The sequence below is a fragment of the Myotis lucifugus genome, unplaced genomic scaffold (assembly GCF_000147115.1).
Source record: "Myotis lucifugus unplaced genomic scaffold, Myoluc2.0 scaffold_79, whole genome shotgun sequence".
NCBI classification, from domain to species: Eukaryota; Metazoa; Chordata; class Mammalia; order Chiroptera; family Vespertilionidae; genus Myotis; species Myotis lucifugus.
Genome location: NW_005871127.1, coordinates 2,033,851 through 2,056,531, shown reverse-complemented (window position 1 = coordinate 2,056,531; position 22,681 = coordinate 2,033,851). Strand labels below are relative to the sequence as shown.

Below are 22,681 nucleotides of genomic sequence, written 5' to 3'. Positions count from 1 at the left end.
TGTGGCTCGCGAGCCGCAGTTTGCCGACCACTGCACTAAGCCGTACCAGCTGGATTGATTCTAAAATGTTTTGAAAATTAGCATTTCAGCATTCAATATGTCTCTTTTTTAAAATATATTTTTATTGATTTCAGGGAGGAAGGGAGAGGGAGAGAGAGAAACATCAATTATGAGAGAGAATTATTGATCAGCTGCCTCCAGCACGCCCCCTACTGGGGATCGAGCCTGCAAGCTGGGCATGTGCCCTTGACTGGAATCGAACCCAGAACCCTTGAGTCCTCAGGTTGATGCTCTAGCCCCTGAGCAAAACCACCTAGGGCAAAATGTCTCTATTTTAAACAAAATGTCATAAAGCATTAAACTGAGAAAATGTAAAAGTCTTAACATTTGTTTTATATTGTATTGGCACAAAGTATTACTTTCAATATAGGTCATATTTTTAATTTCAGAGGAATTTTCTCTGCTGACCTTTAAAAGGCAATTTTTTTTTCTATTTTTGAGTTTTCACCAGTATCAAATACTAATTTTATTGTCTGTGACTCACAGCAAAGGAAGTGTTTCTTTTTTGTAGATTATATTGATGATAATTTGACAATAAACTTTTTAAATTGACCAAGTTCAAGGTAGATATTGTATTTGTAAGTTACTCTTCTCAGCCAACTCTATTATGAACTTTGTAAGGGTTTTATAATTTTTTAAAAACCTGTTCTTGACTGAGATGCAAGCCTTCCATAATTACATGTCACAGTGAAATTCTTACGCAATGGGCCTGTGGTTTTCCAAATTTAGTACAAAGCATGTAGTTTTATCAGTGAGTTGAGATTTAGTCTTGTTCTCCTTTGATTCCATAAATGGTTGTTCCAACTTTAAAAAGGGCCACCTAATTTACAACTATTCTCTATTTTTTTAAGAGTGAGAAATAACACAAATATTTGACATGCTGACAAGAGAACTTCAGCAACTTTCTTCCTGCCATGAAATATGTCACTCAGAAGCCTCGTTTCCTATCCCTAGACTTTCTAGATGAGTCTAGAAACAAACTCTCAGAAATGTCTGCCCATGAAGTTGCAAGTGTTGACAAAACATGAGTGATGCCTCTGGGAATGGAGGGTCAGAAGGACTGATACCACAATACTTATTCATCCCGGAAATGGGAGGGCCATATTTCCAAATATTCCAATGGAACCCTAGAATTAGACTTTACTGTGTTGAAAATGGTATCCTCCACTTGAAGATATTAGCATAAATTCCATGTTGAATCAAACCTATAATCCATAATAACTTCCTTGGTAGAAGTATCTCCGATCAACAGACTGGCATGCTCTTAACTAGTTGAAAATACAAATGATCAAAGACAACTTTTTGACTAGTTATGCTCAATATTTTCCCTCCATAATTAAAGTTAAAAGCATCTCAGCAACTTCCCCCTTTTAAAACCCATAGCTACTAGCATCTTCAGTAATCACATGCATTATTCTGGCTATTTAATTCTTCACTTCTGCTTGTAGTGACATACTGTTGCATTAGGTAAGACCATTAATTTTGGTTGTACAGTCTCACTTGGTTACGTTTTATTCGTATAAAATTATCAGGAAAGGCTTTTAAAGTTATATTTTTGCCTTGGGAAGGTGCGGTGGGGTAGGACACCACCCTTAAAGTCATTATTCTGCCTCTAATATTCGCTAACTGTTGTAAAGGTTGTAGGTGCCAGGCAATTCCGCCGGGAAAACTGAAATCTAATACTCCTATTAGGAACTCCCAACTAAAACAGGGCGCTGAAACTGCTGCGGGCAGCAGGGGTGCGGAAACGTGCTGCTCTTCTTGCCTAGGATATACGGTACAGGGGTACAGGGGTTGGCCCTGGCTCGGTCCACCTGCCAGCGCCGTTTAAAGTTTCTGAGGCTCGCAAGAACACAATGACTTGGATCAAACGGCCTAAATGGCAAGAAGGGTATTTCTGCTGCATCCAGGAAGCCCTTAAACTCCCGCGGACTACCTCCTTGCAGGCGTCCATGCACTCGCCCGCCCTCCTCAATCACTGACCAGAGATGATTTCTGAGGATCCCTTGAAAGCCTGGAGCTTTATGGCTGGAAAATGAAACGACGCTGGAGTGTGGCCACATCATTATTTTGTGTCGCGCGGGACCAGATGGGCAGTCAGTGAATGGCGCAGGGATGTGATGGACAGTTTTATAATGTGATTTCCCCCCAGAAAGCTAAAGCCGGCTTCCTTTCCCTCTATTTCCTCTCGGTCTGTAGCACTTGCGTTCTCCCCCGCTCTGCAAGATCAATTAACTCAACTTCGCCGTGGAGTGGCCAAGAGGGAAGAGGGTGAATTCGGTCTCTCTAATCTTGGTAAGAGTCGGAGGAGTGACGGCGACCAGGGGACTGCGGCGGGGACCCGGAGCGCCCTGTGCAGATTGCAGGGTGGATACGCGCAGGCGGTTATGGAGCGGACGGTGCTCTGGACCCGCCGCGGATAGACACCCTGGCGGCTGGAGGGGCCCTCTGACCTCGGGGCCGACTTAGCAGCCGCTGCCACCTCGCAGCCGCAGCATTTTCCTGCCATTATCGCCGCTCTTGAGAAGTCATGGAAGACGCGACAGTGCCAGACCTCAGAGACATCGAGCTGAAGCTGGGGCGCAAAGTGCCGGAGAGCCTAGTGCGCTCGCTGCGCGGGGAGGAGCCGGTTCCCCTGGAAAGGATCAGGGACCCCTGTGGGGGGAGCAGCGGCGGCGGGGGCGGCTGTAGTAGCAGCAGCAGCTGCTGCAGCCTCCCTCCCTCCTTGTCGTCCTCCTCTTCGTCCTCCCCAACCTCGGGCTCCCCGGGAAGACGGAGCCACTCCAGCACCCTGGAGAGGCTGGAAACCAAGCTGCACCTCCTCAGGCAAGAGATGGTGAGTGCGGTGCGCCAGCGGTGGGCATGGGGGCCTCCCAGGCAAAATGCAGAGATCGCAGATGGGAAGGTAGGGCCTGGGAGAGAGGGTGGCCAGGGCTGCAGGGGTGGGTTCCGGTGCGTGGGAAAAGAGGGGGAGAGGAGCGCACAGGGGGTGCAGGTCTGGAGGCAGCCGCTGCAAGGCTTGTTTACCCCGGACTTTGCTCGGTTCACGGTTCGCCAAGAGAGCAGAGCCTGCTCTGTTCTGTGCACTTTGATTGCGAGGACTTGGTGCTCCCTGGCTGCGTCCATTTAGTGGCCAGAGCGCAGTCCCCCCGGCACCAATCCCCCCCGGGTTTGCGGTTACTACCGAAGCATCTGGGGCCTGCTGCGAGCCATTCACACTTTAGGTTCAAAAAGGTGGCTCAGGCCATTGCGCTTATTACAGAAACACTTCCGGGTTTGCCGAGAGGTGGCGCCGCGGGGTCCCTGCAGCCTGGCTGCCTGACTTGCTCGCTCACTCCTCTCCCACCTCCATGGCCTCCGCCCCTTGGTGCAGCTGCTGTTCCGAGGCCACTGTTGAGCTGATTCTCCACAGCTGGTTCGGAAAACCATGGCCCACTCGTCCTGTCCTTGATGTTCTCATGAATAGCTTGCTACACCGTTTTGATCCAAGAAAGCAGGTGATCTCCAGGCCCAGGGATTTGCTAATAACCACTTCCTCCCCTCCCCCCTCGGTCCTCAATCTGCAATTGTTTTCTGTGCTGTTTGCAAATGTTAGCCCAAGAAAGGGAGGGTGGGAGGAGGACGGGGACAGGGAACACTCCTTATTCCGGATGGATTTAGATAAAGGCACTTGCCATAAGCTCTTGTGCAAGTCACTTCTCTGTGGCCTCGGTGTATTTGTACAACCAAGTGGTTGGAGGAAATGAGTCCTTCCTGAATATTTTGAGGAAAATGACAACAAATCAACAGCATTTTCTACCAGGTTGGGGAGAAGGACAGTTGCAACAGGGGCCTTCTCGAAGGATGATTGGAAGGATTTTCTACATAAATGATGCTGTCTGCTGGAGCTTCGCATTAAAAAGAAGTAACCAGAGGTGTTTCCCTCCTCTCTTTCTGCAGTTGGAACACTCTGGAGGGAATGGATTCCACAGCCTAAAGTAATCTTGGCAATCACATGAGCGCAAAAAGCCAGTCTTCAAGATCTGTCCCATGTTCAGAATTTTCACCACATGAAGGCTCTAGGAAACACTAAAAACCTCTCTCAAGTTCTTTAAAGCCATTCTTTATCTTGTATGTCTCAAGTATTCATTTTCTCCCTACATGGAATGCCCAGATGTTTAAAAATATATATAGTCATAGCCCGAGCCCCATGCCTCAGTTGGTTGGAGCATCCTCCCGTACACCAAGAGGTTGTGGGTTCAATTCCCTGTCAGGGCACATACCTAGGTTGTGGGTTTGATCCCCAGTGGGGGCCCATTTGGGAGGCAACTGATCAATGTTTCTCTCATATCTAGGTTCCCCTCTCTCTTTTTCTGTCCTTCCCTCTCTCTTTAAAAATAAATAAAAACAGCCCTAGCTGGTTTGGCTCAGTGGATAGAGCATCAGCCTGTGGACTAAGGTCCGGGTTTGATTCCGGTCAAGGGCACATGCCCGGGTTGCAGGCTCAATCCCTAGTAGGAGGTGTGCAGGAGGCAGCCAATGATTCTCATCATTGATGTTTCTATCTCTCTCTCTCCCTCTTTCTTCTCTCTGAAATCAATAAAATATATATTTAAAAATAAATAAAATAAAAATAAAAACATATCCTCAGGTGAGAAATATATATACGTGTGTGTGCATGCACGCATATGGATAGGTAGTTGTATGTGTATATATTCATGCATCGTGTAATGCAAATGATTTTATACTATATTTATGTTTCACTGTCCAGATACACAGGTTATACATATTATTCAACAAGTATTTATTAAGCATTTATTATACCTGTTAAGTAACTGGCTGCTGAAAGTACAAACTGAAAAAGTCAAGGAGCCTCTCTATTAAGGCTCTCCAATTTCTTGTACTCATTTGCCATTTATTATTTTTAATATATTAAGCCAAATGTGTTCTGTAACTCCGTAGGTTAAAAAAAAGCATCTGGTTATTAACAACTAAAGACACTACTAAGGAGGAAAATTTCCTCCTATTCTTCTCGGTTCTTTGGCTGGTCTAACAAGTAAATTGACATAAGACAGATTAACAGGGGGAAAACAAATTTAATTTCTTATGTAAGGTAACCCCAATAAAATGTGAGACACAAGGTCAAGTTAGGCAGTTGAGGCTTATTTGCCTGAGAAAAGTAATGGAATAGGGCCCTAGGGCTTCAAAGGGGAGAAAGGTAGTTCTCAGGCCAAGAAGAAGAGCAGATGTTTGGAAATTAGATGTTTGCCTGGCTAACAGACGGGTTGTTCAGATAAAAGTTATCTCTGGTAATAGCTCTCTTTCTGAACCAGGCCCCTATCTACATTCTTTTAGGTAGTTAAGGGAGAAGTAAAATTTTTTCTCCAGCCTGCTGGGTCTTGATTGTCTTCAGCTCAAAATAATCCAAATTCCAAAGTGGTATATATAGAGGTCATGTATTCTGTTCCTCTTCAACACTTTCCAGATATATCTGTTTTTCCTAATGAAAATGTTATAGAGTTAATAAAAATCTATTTCCCCAAGCCAGATCTTGCGATGTGCAATGATTATGGTATCTTAATAAATAAACTTTAAAAAGCAAATAGAAACAGTAACAGCAGAGGCACATTGCTAAATTGACTATTCATTATATTTTCTATGTGAAGCATCTATGCACTTAGGAGAATTCATGCCAGAACAGATGTCTTGTGTTCCATTTTGTACTCTAATAAAGGTCTCCATTGAGCACGTGATAACACTGGCTATGAGACGTGAGAGAGAAGGGACTGAAAACAGGTATATTCCCTGGCCAATGAGAGAGTTCCCCCCATTTTGCATACCTCTCTGGGTGCTCAGCTTTAGCATAGTTGCAAAGCAACAGATTTGTTTTCATGTAGACTTGACAGTTTTCTCAGAAACACCGAACAGATGCAGTTCTTCCTATCTTCCCCTAGTGTCTCCATGTAGAGAAGCTGAGCTATGATCTCTTAATCATGATTTTTATGTCCTTGTCTATCCTCTACCATGAGCATTGAGTTAACCTTCTTGGTATTATGCATGACCCCATATTTCATGCTCATTATTTTGAGTTGTTCACAGATTTTTCTTCTGGATAGTCTAGAATTGTCAGGCTTTGATCTTGCCTTCATAACTCCTTCCTAAGATATACCTTAGCCATGCACACACCTTTCTAGAGACTTCCAGGAATTAGCCTCCTTTTCCTATTAGAATGGATGTGTATACCGTGGACACAATACAGCATAGCCCTGCAGGGAAGTAGTCTTAAGATTCTTTACATACACATGACTTTATCATTGTCTCTCTCATCTCCTTTTATGCTTTTATGAATAATTTCCTTAACTCTTATTAGTTAATGTTATAATCCATACTCATAGAGGCCTGTGAAATGCATTGTAATGGAAGAAAGTTGAAAAAGATTGAACAGGGGGGAAAATCTGTTTCTGTGATCAAATTTCTTAATGTCGAAACTCTTATTAACAACATAAATAGCACCATACATAATAGAGGTGTAGGAAGGAAAATATTACAAAAGTAATTTTTCAGGAATATATTTGATACGACAGGCCAATTCAAGGTAACCATCAGGATGTTTGGGGGAGGGAGAAAATTTTCCCAATGTGTAAAGTATTTTGATTTTTAATTTAAAGATGAGGAAATTTGACAATACAATAAAAAATGAAGAGATACACATAGGAAATATATGATAAAATTGGAAATAGATTTCAGACCTCTTGTACAAATTATGCTCAATAATATTTGTTCACTACTTTTCAGTTCACAGCGTGTTTTAATATCTATCATATCATTTGCATAAGACCATACTGGGAAAGGAATTCTTTTACAAATGTGATCATTGTGGCTTAGAGAAGGTTGAGAAAGCAGGCCAAGGTCACACAGCTAATTAGTGGACAGAATCACAACTTAACTCATATCATCTGAATCCATGTACTGTGTTTTTATGACCATTCTGGTCTGTATCCCAATAATTTCCCTTCAAAATATAGTTTTTTATACATCTGTAATATGTTACCACCCCCTAAAATACTAAGAGACCAATCAAAAGAATCCCTCAGGATGCATGCCAGGGGTTGTTTCAGACAGGAGTTCATTCAATAATCAACAAATATTTATTGAGTGCCTACTATGTACTAGGTCTGCCTCAAGACCTTGGGAATATAGAACAAAATGCCTACTTTAAAAAGCCAGTCATCCAAGGTCTGTTATATTTGAAATTTTCTTCCTACTCTCTATGCAAAGACTCCTTTTTTTGGAGGGGGGTGGCACCAATACATTGTTATGAGTATTATACTTCTTTCAGTGCGTAAAGATTCCTTTTGCAAAATTTTCTTAAAAGTGGGACTTTAAGCATTACTTATCAAATAGTATTACTCTAAGTTCTAGAATATCTCAGAATATCTAAATATTTTCCAATAATTAAAAACAATCTTGGTCAGAACCTGCATTTGGTTTCTTAGTGATTAATTTTATATTGCACTTTTACAATATGTGTAAAGAGTTTTAGTGCTACTTCAATGCGTCCATTTCATACATCTAGCTTGAGCGTGAAAATTATCTACATCAATTTACTCTGGAAGGAATTTGAAATGCAGGAGATTATAAAAGCAATTACTAAAGAACGAGAACCTGGAATTAGAAGGAGTCTAATACACCTTCCCACATTTGCCTTCCTACATAATTACTGTTTACAGAATCAAAGTAGAGTTTGTAAAGAAGTACGTATTACTTGTAGATGCCATATTCTGGATTTTAGTCAACTCTTTATTATGTTGGGATGGTTACTGCAGTGCCATTATAAAAACTAATTTGAAAATATTGTGTCCTGATTTCCATATTTTTGCTAATTATTTGCATACCGGCTATGTAGTAGTGAGGTAAAAACAATCTCAAGTTAGTTATTTTTTCCTACTATTAAAGCATTTAAACACCTCACCCAATTCATCAACTCTTGCTTTAATAAAGTTTTCTAGGCAAATACAGTAGTAGACACAAATGCAGACACATCAAGTGATACTGGAACATAAATCAAAATGTTATCTTTCAGAGGGAAGGTGGGGTGCGAGGGTGGGGAGTGATTAGCAGGGAACTCATATGCATATATGCATAGCCCTAGGACAGACAATCCTGTGGTGAAGGCCTGGGAGGGGCAGGTGTGGGGTGGAGGGGGTCAATGGGAAAAACAAAAAAAAAAACAAAGGGGATATCTGTAATACTTTCAACTATAAATTTAAAATAATAATAATAATAGTAAAAAAATGTTACCGATACTTTTTCTCACTGATCTTTTTCATGTGTGTACCCTGTGTTAAATGGCTTACTTATTTTGTAGTAAAACGAAAAATTATTGCCCCAACTGGTTTGGCTCAGTGGATAGAGCCTCGGCCTGCAGACTGAAGAGTCCCAGGTTCAATTCCGGTCAAGGGTATGTACCTTGATTGCGGGCACATCCCCAGTAGGAGGCGTGCAGGAGGCAGCTGATCTATGTTTCTAACCCTCTATCTCTCTCCCTTCCTCTCTGTAAAATCAATAAAACTTATTTTTATTGAAAAAAAAGAAAAATTATCTTAAATGTCCTCAAAAAGAATTTTACTACACGAACTTCACACTTGCATCAGCAATACTTCAACTTAAGTAGGCAACAAGATTTATATCATGGGTTCTAAAATTTAGTTATTTTTTTAAGTTGGACAAAAAACTTAAGGAAAACCCTTTGATATATAATTGAGAAGCTTAAAGTAGAAGGCAACTTCTTTGATGAGTTCACAAGAGAGCTGAAAAGATAAAACGGGAATATAATTTGGCCAGAGAAAGATTACAAACAAATACATCAGCAGGTGTGTGATGCGATGGTGGAGATTAGACATAAATGTTGAGACTAACAGATAAAGCTGAGGAGATTTCTCACAGCAAATGTGCCTTGTACAAGGAATTAAAAGTGCTAATAACTGTGTAAATTATAGGCTTAATTAATATTAGGGATAAAGACATAAAGGAGATCAGGAAATCTGATTCCTAACAGTAGTTTCTTCTGTCATGTTGTGCATGGAGTATTATTAAACTTCCTTACTCTAGTAAACAAATCTTGTTGAAACATGTTTCCTTACACTGTGGCTCAAAATTAATGGCAGTGCAGGCAAAGATAGTAATGTTACACAGACAGAATGCCGAGGATTTATACATAACTTGAAAACAGTGACATTTCCAAAAAATGGATGAGCCCGGCCCTGTCCCGAGGAATGTATGTTGAATGATTGGTACACTCATGATGAACATATTCTGACAAAAAAGAATTACCTTTCATTTTTATTCAAGTTACACAACCATACCGCCCCGACCTTGAGAGACCACATTTTACGCCAATTTTAAAACTGGTTGTGTTCACCTGGGTGATTGCGTGCATAAAAACACCTTTTTTCCTTCCACTTTGTAGTGGTGAGTCACAGTGAAAAGGCTTTTTCACACACTAAGGCTTTAGCTTTTAAGATACTACTTCTGAAACTGGGGTTTATGTCTGGAGTTCTCTGGGGTCCCTGAGAATGTGTTTCTATTTCTTTGAAGGACATTTTTTTGTTGTTCTTCTTTAAAGGTGAATATTCACTACTCATGTGGTGGACCTCTGGTTGGCTGGAACCTTCACCGGCTTTGGAATCAGACAAGCTAGGATTCCAGTCACGTCTAGAACGAGACAGGATACAGACCAACAGGGCCCAGCAGGCTGTCTCGGCCCAACACTCTATCCCTGCAGAGACTTTAGCTCATCTTCCATGGTCCCTCATTCTAGCCTTGGCTCTTTCACTCACTGGTATATGGCACTGCGCAAGTTATAATACCATTTCTGAGCAAGTTATAATACAATTTCTTTTTCACATAGGGATAAAGGCATCTCTACCAAGGCGCCGTATGAACTCAATGAAATAAGAAAATCAGTTATTACATAGGCATTCAAAAACAGTGAGAATGATGACAGTTAACAGCTACTGTATTATGTCAATTACATGGCTGTTCTGTTGACTTTAGACAAGAAGCCCTAGATGGGCAATGAGGCTTTGCGACACATGAAAGCTTAGGCACCGCTTCTACCAAACTGACTATCATAGCTTCAACCATATCACTAGATCTTCCATAGGGACCGCATTTCTATACAAAAGCAAAAAAGAAATGTGGGTAGCCTTTCCCCAGCTCCAGTGCAAGCAGAGTATAGTAGCATAGGTTGATGAACCTAATTTCCAGTATCCTAGGTAGTCTGAGGAACTGGAGACTACTTAGAATGAGACCTTTCATTCATTCATTCATTCATTGTGAATTTATTTGGGTGACATAGGTTAATAAAATTGTATAGGTTCCAGGTGTGCAATTATAATACATCATCTATATATTGTATGGTGTTCACCACCCCGTCAGGTCTTCCATCACCATATAATGAGATCTTTCTGTGTGCCAGGTACTCTGTTAAACATGTTATATGTATCATCTCATTGAAACCTTATAGTTATCGTAACTAAACATAATTTTCACAGTTACCTTATAGATGAAGTACTGAGGTTTATTGTTGATGCTTAAGATTACCAAGATAGTAAGGAGATGAGCTAGGTTGTAGTCAGTATCTGAGCTTTTTTTTTTTAATTTACCTTTATTGTTGAAAGTAATATTGATGTACCCTTTCTTTCCCCATTGACCCCTTCTAGCCTACCTCCTCCCCACAGGATCTGAACTTTTAACCATGACTGTGGTATTACATTTCATGCTTGAGAGTACCTCTATGCTTTTGTTGACATCCAGAATTAAATGTATATATCTGCTTTTCTTTCAGAATTTCAAAATATTAAATAGTTTAAACTGTATGCTTATTTACCATAAGCTCTCCCAGGAAGAATAACTAAAGACATGGATGTTTATATGTAGCTATTTTTTATTATGATGTCTATTTATTATCCAATTTCTATGTATGTTAAAATGGCTATACCAACATGTACTTTTTTTTTTTTTACCAAAGTTAGACCTACTTTATCTGTCATAGAAAAAAACTGGTGCTACCAGCCCAACCACTCTTTTAAAAAAAATGATCTTTATTGTTAAAAGTACTAGAGATGTCCTCCTTTTCCCCCCATTGACTCCCTCCACCCCACCACCGCCCTCCACTACAGGCCTTTACTGCACTAGTCTGTGTCCATGGGTTATACAATATGCATATGTTCATGTTATAGATAAGGAAACTGGCTTACAGAGGTTAAGTAACTTGACTAAGTCACTAGAATTGGTTTCTCAGCCATTTATTCAAACAAGGGCCACTGTGAGTCTGGCTACATGGTGGATCCAAATTACTCACAAATCATACTATGTGTGAGTACCATGAAGTGTGCTCATTTGCTGTGAATGCACATTTTTACAATAATTTCATCACACATATACCAATGGATCCATTGGTATTTCTTCAAAAACATTATTGTTTCCTTTTTTTAAATTAAAGATATGCTTTTTCATTATAAAACTTCCAGAAATATAGACATATTGAAAAAGGAAAACAAAAGTCTCCCTTCACTTCTTCTCAATACTTTACCTCCCCCATATTACTCTATACCCCAGAGGAAACTGCTGTTGAAGTTTGGTATGAATCCTCTCAGGCCTTTTTCAATCTCTTTGCATACACACACACACACACACACACACACACACACACACACACACAAATATACACACACACACACACACACACACACACACACACACAAATATACATTCACATAATTTTGGTGTTTTGGATTTCATTTTCCTTCATCTGACATGCATTGGATGATTACATTATGCCAGTTAGTACTGTAAACAGTTTTCATGTATATGTTGTTCTGTTCTCACCCCTCACCCACTTTTGAGGTAGGCACTGTGGGGTGTTAGGTAATACAAACAGATTCCTGATAGAACTTAAGAAATGTTTATCTAGTTAATTTTTATCCTATTTTATCACTTCTCATATAAACCTCAACCAGTAACTAATTAAAAAACTGCCTTGGTTGGGTCAGGCAGAGTGTCCATTGCAATTAAGCCTATATTCCAACTGACACATCTTAGTCTTCAAAATGTTAATCCCATCAGTCAGGAGGCAGGCACCCTGGACTGTCTTTAGGGGTGATAGTTCAATCCTGACCCCTGATGTCTTATGATTAATTTCAGATTTTCAGGGGATAATTTCCCTCATTTCTAAGTTCTAGGGGGCACATCACATTCACATGCATGTCCTCCTCTACTATCAGCATCAGCTTTTCTTGAATAATTTTTAAGGTTTAAAAAAGATTTGATGGATACCATGGATTCTTTTTATGCAAACTAAAAAATGGTCAGAATTACCTGTTTGTAATTAAAATTATGGAATTTTCTCTCTGTATGTTAACTTAGGACTTAAGTCTCCAACTTTCTATATATTGAGAAGAAATTGAGAAGAAAAGTCCCTCCTCACAAGTCACTTTATCACAAGTTGGTGATAAAGTCCAACTTGTAAGGCTGCTCAATTCAGATACCGGTAGTTCCTTTGCTGACAATTTAATGATAAATAGGTCCGATTGGCTTTTCATTGGTGTGGTTAACTTTGTTTCTAAATTTTCTCTTAATTTCATACAATCTTAAATTATGATGATTAAATTCGTACATGCAGTCATTGAAACATGCAAACAGTATAAAATGATTTGAAGTGGAAAATACTAGAAAAAGTTCCCCACATCCCTTTACCCAATTTCCCCTCCTTAGAGACAACTACTAAGAATAATATTTTATGTATCCTCCTAGAAATTTTCTGAACACATGAAAGCATACCTCTGGTTTCTTACATACTTTAGCTATAATTATACATATATTTTTGTGACTATACGTGCATGCATAATTTTCAAACTGAAACTTTTAAGAGCTCATGTTGCAGCTAATTTTCTAGATTCAGCAAACACTCTGGTATTGATTATAGGTATATATTGCTTCAAAGCATAACTTACAGTGCTGCCACTTCGGATAGGTTACTGACAAAGTACAGCAGTCAGAGAGAATCACTCTATTTATATACAAATATTGCAATTGATGAGGCAAAAATACAGAGTCAATAATCTCTAGAAATAGAAAAGAGCATCATAGGGTGCTCTCCCTCCAGGGGTCACTCCCACGCCATTCCCTCCCCCCTCTCCTTCCCACATAATCACGAATCTCTTAAACTCCAAGGGACCCCATGAGACTCGCAACCAGGGGAGAACGGGCAGGGAGAGCTAGGTCCCAGGGTGCTCTCCCTCCAGGGAGCACACCCAGGCCATTCCCTTCCCCTTCTCCTCTCCCCACAGGTGTGCATTTCCTAACCTCCAAGGAACTGCACGAGACTTGCAACCAGGGGAGCAATGGGCAGAGGCAGCTCATCCCAGGCTAACCCCCGAACCTGACTCCAAGGTCCCTTTTTCTCTGACTTCCTGGTGAGCCAAGGCAGCCCAGCCCAGGCTCTCCTGTCGCTTCTTCTATGCCCTTCCTTGTTTTACTGTCCTATGTATATTTTTTTCAGTCATCAATAAATTCTTGCTTGCTTCTCTACTACTACTACTACTACTAATAATAATAGCAACAACAAAGAAAAGAGCATCAAAGACCTTAAGGTAGAAAGAAACTATAGAGGTCATCTAGACCAATTCCCTGATGGCATGTTAGTCAGCTGATTATTTTTTTCTTCAACTTCTTCAGTGATGGGTACTTCCCTGGCTCACAAGACAGAACATTCCATGTTCAGACACTTCTATTCATTATAATTGTTAATTGGCAATTCCAGTTATTCATCAAAAAATAAACTCTACAATCATTCACTATGGGGGAAAAAATGCTCTAGCATGTGTGTCTACAAGCCATGGATTTATGATCTCAGATGAAAGCTCTCCAGTGTAAAACACAATAAAAGCTCAATGAGTTGCTCCTGGGTTTCTGGGTATATGTGTAAAACAAAGGACTTTCTTGCCTTTCTTGCAAAATGAGAAAAGAATGGCAAGGCCATGTCTTGGCAAGAGTGGAGAGAAACAGGCAGTCTTCTCACAGGGGCCAGAGGTGTGTATGTTCAAGGTGCCTTTAGAGGTAAACTTGACACTGTATTTAAAAAAGGAAAAAAATATTCTTTGACATAGCAATTCTGGTGCCAGGAATATTTAGGATAAATATAGAAATTTACTTACCCTAAGGAAATAATGAATATGCACACAAAAATATAGTCTGTAATTTTGGTATTATTCATGATTAAAAAATAAAAATAATCTAAATGACCAATAATGGTAGGTAGGTTTTTTATGTGCATATGATAGAAATTTGTTTAGCTATTTAAATTATATTTTAAAATTACTAGAGGCCCGGTGCACAAATTTGTGCATGGGTGGGGTCCCCAGGCCTGGCTGGTGATCGGGGTCATCAGGGCCGTCTCACCCAGTCCCAACTGGGGCTGGGCCAATTGGGTTCTGCCAGCCGGGGGTGAAGGACAGGGTGGGTTCTGCCAGCCGGGGGTGACAGCCGGGGGGAGGGACCGTGGGAGGTTGGCCAGTCAGCGGGGTGGAGGGACCGCGGGAGGTTGGCCGGCCTGCCAGAGTAGGGGGCAGATGGGAAGAGGGACCACGGGAGGTTGGCTGGCTGGCCCCAATCAAGGCAGATCAGGGCCAGCTGGCCTGGGGGAGGGACTGTGGGAGGTTGGCCGGCCAGCCTGGGGTTGGGACCGCAGGAGGTTGGCCGGCCCCAGGCAGGAATGAGGGAGGTTGGCCGGCTGTGAAAGGTTGGCTGTGGGAACGCAATGACCACCAGGGGGCAGCTCCTGCATTGAGTGTCTGTCCCCTGGTGGTCAGTATGCGTCATAGCGACTGGTCAACCGGTCATTCCAGTCATAAGGGTCGCTTAGGCTTTTATATACATAGATTTATGAACAGCAAAAACAGTTTTGGATATAATATGCTTAGGAAAAAAGGTTGGAGATAAAAATATCCTATAATATTCAGAGTGGTATCATTGGGTGGTGGAGTTATAGGTGATATATGTTTTTTGTTTTTCTGTTTAGCTCTTGTTTCATCCAATTCCTCTACACCAAGTATGTCAAATTTGCGGCCCACAGTCCGCATGCAGCCACAACAAATACTCATGATTGAGTACTGATTTATGGCAGCCCTTTGTATTCAGCATGTCTCTATCGAAATAAACCTATGTTTCTATGAAAATTAAAGCTTTTGTTTTTTTGCAGCCCACATAAACTTAAACCTTATTTATTTGGCCCATGTTAGCTGTTGAGTTTGAGATGCTTGCTCTACACTGAGTATATTTTGTATTTTGTTAGGAAAAAAAACTGATAGAATTAAAAAAATAAAAAAATTAAAGAATGTGTGCTTCAGAATAAGGTAGAGTTGAAGTCAAGGAATTATAGCTCTGCCTTTTATCAGCTAAATGCCTTTAAGAGTTTAATATATATAAAATAGCTGGCATTCAGCCTGCTAAACAGAAAGAGCTCATTAAGCATTAGTTTTTCTGTCCTTCCCATTTGATTAATAGCTTAACTCTTTGGTGCTTATAAGAAAAGATGAGATTAGAATTGTTTCTACTACTCATTTTTCTCTTTCTTCCCTTTATTCCATTTCAAAGAAAAAGGGAGTATGACTACATGTAAAATAGCTTCCTGTCCTACACATACTAAGTCTGAGTTGCTAAGTTCGGCACTGAGTGCCCCTGCACAGAAGTAATACCTGGAATGCTTAGTGCCTACGTAAGAATTGGCCACTTCAACTTAGGAACGTCCTCTCTGTAGAATAAGGTGCATTAAAAACCAACGGACCCTCGTGATTTTAGTCACAGTAGCTGATGCTAAACATGGACAAGTTCACCAAAGGAAGGTAATGAACTTGTCTGCTACTCTCAGAAATATTTACACGCATTCTACAGTCTCTTCACATGAGTGGAGAATATTAGGACTCAGATAGATGTTTATATACATTTTCAGACAGAAAATTAGTCACTGTTTAAAGTGCAGAAAAGGGTAAAAAATAATCAACAAGAATCTCAAACCACTTTCTAGTCTTCTATCATTTTAAAAGGTGGTAATAAAATTGTATTGCAAAGAAATAATACATAAGGAACTAACAAGTATAACTTAATGACTGAGTTCAGTGATTTTAGTCACATTATAAAACTTAATGATTTAATGGTAGACTAGGAATTATTCACCAAAAAAAAATCTTTCTGCAGCAAAAGCACATTATTATTTAAAATACATTTATTTATCTCTAGGGCTAAATATTTCAATGGGGTGAAAGTCTGACAAAATTCTATGAACAATTTCATTTGTCACTTTCCTATTGTGCAAATTTTAGGCTATATATTTCAACTTGGTGAATAATATTACTCACTATCTTTTTCTCCCTCACTATTATCACCTGGAAGGCAGAGGCTATGACTAATCAATGCTTATCTATATAATAAAAGCCTAAGCAACCTTTATGGTGGAACGACCAGAACGACCAGTTACTATGATGCGCACTGACCACCAGGGGGAAGACGCTCAATGCAGGAGCTTCCCCTGGTGGTCAATGCACTCCCACAGGGGAACGCTGCTCAGCCAAGGAGCAGTGAGCCGAGCGGTAAAGAGCAGCGAGCAGGCAGGCGGTAAGGAGCAAGGGGTCCCAGACTACGAGAGGATGCAGACCAGGCTGAGGGACTCCACTCCCCCAGTGCATGAATTTTGTGCACTGGGCCTCTAGTATTTCCATAATGCCCAGCCATTATTTAGGGATGGAGCAGTGAACATCTAAATTAAAGTACACCTTAGTCCTGCTTCTAAGTGTTGTGTTTGGAATGCATTAGCAACATTTCCTTTTTGATTGGAACATAGAACCCCAGTCCCTCCCCTGCCTCTCACCAGCCAAACCCAGTCACCTGGAACTTAGGTTGTTGGTTGAAGAAATACTAAAACATCTTTTGAGTGTTTGTTATTGTTCCACTTTACTGAAAGGGGCTTTTAGGGATAAAATAGACAGGTTTAGGAAGTTTTAGGAATAAGGGGGCCTTGGGGAAGAACCACAGGGCTGCAAAGCTGGGAGCTGCAGAAGGTATACATTCACAGAATAAGGGAGCTGCCAGAAGGTATACATTTCCATAGAATAAGGGAGCTGGGAGCTGCAGAAGGTATACATTTACAGAATAATGGGAAGGAAGCCACTCATTCAGAGAGGGAAGAGGGAGGCCAAAGGGAATAGGAAAACAATAAGGGAGAAGAAGAGGGGAACCTCACATGAGGTTTGAGCTCTGGAGCTGCTATAGTGACCAATCAGAGGGGATAGCAAGACACAAAGAACTGTAGCCTTTATAAACCGTAGCAAAAAGGGACTTAGTGGGACTCTCTCCCCCTCCCCACATGGGAGTCTGTGCTAGTTTCTCAATAAATTTCCACCTTTTCCTATTCTCCTTTTGTCCATGGTTTCATTCTTTGAACCCACCTGGACAAGGACCCGGGAATCATCCTGCCCAGAGGAACACCACGTGTTCCAGTTCAATGTTCGCATTTCATTACTACTTTTAAAAAAGAAAGAAAAATAACTTTTCTGCCTTTTTTGAAGCAATACAGAATTTCTTCCTGGCTGCACGACCTACTCTATCCCTAGATACTGTCAGTCTCAAGAATCACTGCTCAGGGGCACTGCCATACTATAGAAATGAAGGAGTTCTTTTTCTTCTCTGATCAGTACATCAATAAAAGATAATTTATTTTGGAAGCCTAGTTTAGTACCTGGGTAGCATCAGTCATCAGGGCATTAATTATCTGACTCTTCTTGGTACAGGCCTCAGTAGGCGTGGGGACGTAGGAGTACAATGTGACCTGGGCACACTGTATCTTATATGTTGGAGGCAGTTAAGCAAACTTCAGTGGAGCGTCACATTATCAACGTCCAGATGGGTAAGCTGGATGGACAGAATGAAAAAGGCTCTGTTTCCTGAGTGTTCATTGTAAGATTCAAAATGGAAAGGAGTTCCAAGGAATCATCTCATTTCTCCGTTTTTAATTTGGAACTAGTCTCAAAAGAGAGGAAAAAGCTACCAAATATTCCAGTATTGCTACTAAACCAGCAACAGTACTGGCTTCCTTCTGGACTGGTTTGTCCCTATGTGAGCTTTTTAAACACTCGTTTTCCCAGCGGCATTATTTTACCACCTTCCTAAAGCTACACTAATGGGCTTTTGCTGCTTTTAATCTTCCTCTTTCTTATGTATGTTATCCACATCCACAGGAGGAGTTCCAAATATGTGGCAGGCATTTTTAAAAACCTTTTATTTTAACATAATGTTAGATTGTACATAAAAGCTACAAAAATAGTACCCCAAATCACTATATACCCCTCATCCAGATTCTCCCACCTGTTAACAATTTACGTTGACCTCATTCTCTCTCCTCCCTCCTCCCTCCTCTCTCTCTCTCTCTCTCTCTCTCTCTCTCTTTCTTTCTCTCTCTCTCTCTCTCTCTCTCTCTCTCTCTCTCTCTCTCTCTCTCACACACACACACACACACACACACACACACACACACACACACTTCCTTAAATTTTTTTCACCTTAAAAAGGGGCAGATAGGGGGGCCACCCCTGGAGCACGCCCACACCTTTCTTCCCTCGAAGGCATGCATCTTGACTTTTCTCTCCTAAACTCTTAAGGGTCCCCAGGAGACTTGCAACCAGAGGAGCAATGGGCAGCAGCAGCTCCTCTCAGGCTTAACCCATGAACCTGGTCCCAAGGCCCCCTTTTCTCTGACTTTTCAGTGAGCTGACAGCAGCCCTGCCCCGGCTCACTTCTTTCCTATAATGTTTCTAGGGAGCCACCGCCCAGGCTCTCTCCTGCTGCTTCTACCCTAAGCCCTTTCTTGTTTCGCTGTCCCCAGCTTTCATAAACACACTCTCCAAATTAAAGAAAAACGTGGCAGACTTGCTATTACTTTACTTCTAAATACCTCAGTGAGTATTTCTCCAACGAGAACAGTTTCAGGGCATAAATGTCCTTCCTCCCTCCTGCAGAATCGCAGTCATAATTAATGACCTCCATCCTTTTCCTGCTGAGTTCAGACCTTCCCTAAGAATATCTTTGAAAGGACACTAGAAGTAGCTACTTCACATCGACCAGACCAGCATTCAGTTAGACAATATAGCAGGGTCTACCTGAAGCATACTAGGGGCAATCGGAAAACGCCCTCAACTTACAAAATCATCTTTTCAGCCAGAGCTTATGTTCCCTATGAAAATATGAAGTAGCAGCTGGAAGATTTTGGAGCATAGGTGGTATCCAGTAAATACATTTGAATGCCGGATACAGTAACAACACTATTGCCTTCTAATATTTGAACTGTATGGGAACAGGGATTTGAAGAGCCCGTTTTGTTAAGTGAGAGAAAAGGTCACAGGAAAAGAATATAATTTTTTACCATTTTTGTCTAAGAAAAGATGTCTCCTGTGAGTCATTATTTTGCACTATACATCGTAGTTTACAAAGCATTTTCACATATGCACTATACATCGTAGTTTACAAAGCATTGATGTTATAATGCTTCAAAGATGAATATAACACTTGCTACCTATGTTTCAATGCAATGTCTGTAGCTATATTTGCTAGAATACTGTATTTGCCCAATAAATGCGACTAGTCTTCTGCCTAATGCTATAGTTACTTGACCAAAGAAGTAATGACTCAAGCTATACTATCACTGTCATCATGTGCTCAACTCCTTTGGAGAGTTACATTTAATAGAAATATCCTTACGTTGAATTAACTCTTGAAAAACATCCACTTGTTTTTCCTTTAATCTGGCTATGTTTATACTTTGCCAAGAACCATGCATGCCCTGACAACTCCGATGAAATGAAGTATAATTTTAACTTTCATATTCCACTTCTTGAGTTTATTACTCCATTTTTAAATTTGTGTTTGTGTTTGCTTTTCAATGTAATATTTGTTCCAATTATCCCTTACTTGGGAGTTCTTAAAAATCAGTTTGGGGATGTCAGAATGAGTATGTGAGAAGAAAGTCAGGATAACTAAGAGATTTATGGTCTACTTTACATGTGGTTTTGTCAGTGGGGAAAAAATGAACTAGAACTTGACAAAGATTATTTTGGTAAATTTTGGATTTCATGATGAATGCAGATTATGCATTGTTTTAATAGGGACCAAACTTAAAGACTTAAGAATGGGTCATAAAATTTCCCCCCACTCTTGTTGGTTACATTCCCTCCAATGCCATCCTTCAGTAGTAGCCTTGGAAATTATGTACATTTCATGTCTATAAACATGTATCCTGCTTCAAGGAAATCTTATACCACAGGGAAATGAAATCTGTACGTCTACACCAGTACACTTAATGTAAAATAAAACTATTTTCTTAGATGTTTGTATTGGTATGATATCTTTGGTTTATCACCTAAACCAGTTGTTTTTTATTAGCAAACAAATTTGTTGTCCATGATCTTGATCTATACTTTGGAGTACATTTAAACTGATAAACATTCTTTTTAAAAAAATGTATATTTTATTGATTTTTTACAGAGAGGAAGGGAGAGGGATAGAGTTAGAAACATCGATGAGAGAGAAACATCGATCAGCTGCTTCCTGCACAACCCCTACTGGGGATGTGCCCGCAACCAAGGTACATGCCCTTGACCGGAATCGAACCTGGGACTCTTCAGTCCACAGGCCGATGCTCTAGCCACTGAGCCAAACTGGTCAGGGCTGATAAACATTCTTTATGTGATGGTAAGCATTTTTTGGACGTATTTGGTTATTCAGTGGCAGTAACTTTTAATTACTCTCCTTTCCAACCATGTTAAACTTTACATTTATAAGTGGAATTAAAAGACTAATTTTATAGAACATGGAAAACTTATTTAGTGAAGCAACTGACTACTTCTGCTCATATGTGGATTCTTATGTGGATTCATACATGATGAAGTCAGGAATTTTGAGAAGATCTTAATGGTTGTCATGTACTATATTGATGTACACTGTAAACTTACTATAATTATTATATTATTATAATGATGAATACTGTAACTTTAAAGAGCAACTAACAAGGCAGTGAAAAAGCTTTCTCAAGCAGTGCTTCTTTCAGCCATGATAGAAAGTAATCTTTTTCATGAACCATAGCTTTACTTGGCATCAGACATGGAAAATCAACATGCTTGGAAGCACACTGCCAGCACAAAATGGAACCGCTCGAACATTTTTATTTGATTAATAAATGAAATGAGCTCTGAATATGATCATTAGCAGTCAAAAAATAAATAACAAGAATGAACTCATAAATGGATGCTACTTTCTGTATTGGAGCCTTTTAAATAATCATAGCACAACCATCTTATCTTATTGGCATTGATAAGCAAGTGGGTTGAAATGATTATTGTTAGACTCTGTAACACTGTTTTATTTAAAACCACTAACCATTAAGTCTCCTAGGAGCACTATCAAATGCTCACATCGCTGAGTTGGAAATCGAGATAGGGAGTGATTTACAGTAGATAAAGACAAGGCCAGGATTTTCCACTTCCCAAATTGGTTGTTTTGCGTGTCATGGAGTGGCCAATATAAATAGAGGAAAAGAATTTGCATTTACACTTTAATTCCAAAAGTTCAGACATCATTACTGGGGATGATCAGCAATTTCATAACATTAAGGGTTGGGTTATTTTTGTTTTCTGTCAGTCTGAAAACAAACTGATTCTATTTGGATTTCACCCAAAATTCTCAAGGAGTAATATACTTTTTCTTTTTTTTTTACTTTTACATTTTTTTACATCATTGAGTTAATTTTGTGGCAATAGTATCAAATCACTTGAAAAAGTTATCCTCTCCATGAAAATAATCCAATGCCTTTTTGTAAGCAGATTTTGGTGCTACTCATACTATCTAACTCTTCTAAGAACAAATATTACATGATTCACATACTTGGAAATGAGTCTAACAGGAATCTATTTGCCATCTCTTGACTTTACACATGAAATTAATTTGACCCAGCCAAAAACCTTGGTTGTTCCAATTAAACACGGATGATGCATATCTGTAGTAAATACACATATTTCCAAAGCCTCACCCCCTGCTGGGCCTTAAAGACAGATGGAAACTCTCAGTTGCACACCATTTAACTATGTAAACACCCACCCTGGGCACGGTTCACCACCTCTGCTTCTAGAAATGTTACTATAACAGTAATCAAGTGAATGCAACACATATTTTTAAGCACAAACCACATCCCACTCCTGTATAGGCCCCAGAAGAAATACAGTTGAAGACACGGATTTCAGATTACTTGCAAACCAATGAGGTTATTAATAAAACAATAGCAATATTTAACCACCATGCTATTAAAAATTTTGGTCTAATTCCAAAGGCCCACAATCTGTAATAACATATACTTTTTATATCAAGCAAATTATATCTATCATAGCCATTCAATACTATGCCTAAGACCTGGTCATTTACATCTTCATGTACAACTCCAGCCCCACCTAAGTTCCTCAGATGTGCCATGTGTACTCTTATTTCTTGACATTTGTATAGGTTGTTCTTTTTGCCTGGATATTTCTTCCTTTCCCAGTGCTGT

General features: G+C 40.1%; 1 protein-coding gene and 1 long non-coding RNA gene across 2 annotated transcripts in view; both read left to right on the top strand.

The window, feature by feature from the left end:
* Positions 1 to 1,866: 1,866 nt before the first annotated feature.
* The window catches only part of LURAP1L (leucine rich adaptor protein 1 like), a 45,527-nt gene continuing 24,712 nt past the window's right edge, over positions 1,867 to 22,681 (top strand). The window contains exon 1 of the mRNA XM_006090697.3: positions 1,867 to 2,896. Within this exon, the coding sequence (XP_006090759.1) occupies positions 2,591 to 2,896 (306 nt within the window). The 5' untranslated portion in view covers positions 1,867 to 2,590. The remainder of the gene's footprint in view (positions 2,897 to 22,681) is intronic.
* On the top strand, positions 3,415 to 4,169 carry LOC111826449. The gene is made up of 2 exons (XR_002829773.1): positions 3,415 to 3,557; positions 4,000 to 4,169. It is a non-coding gene; the product is annotated as an uncharacterized LOC111826449 (long non-coding RNA).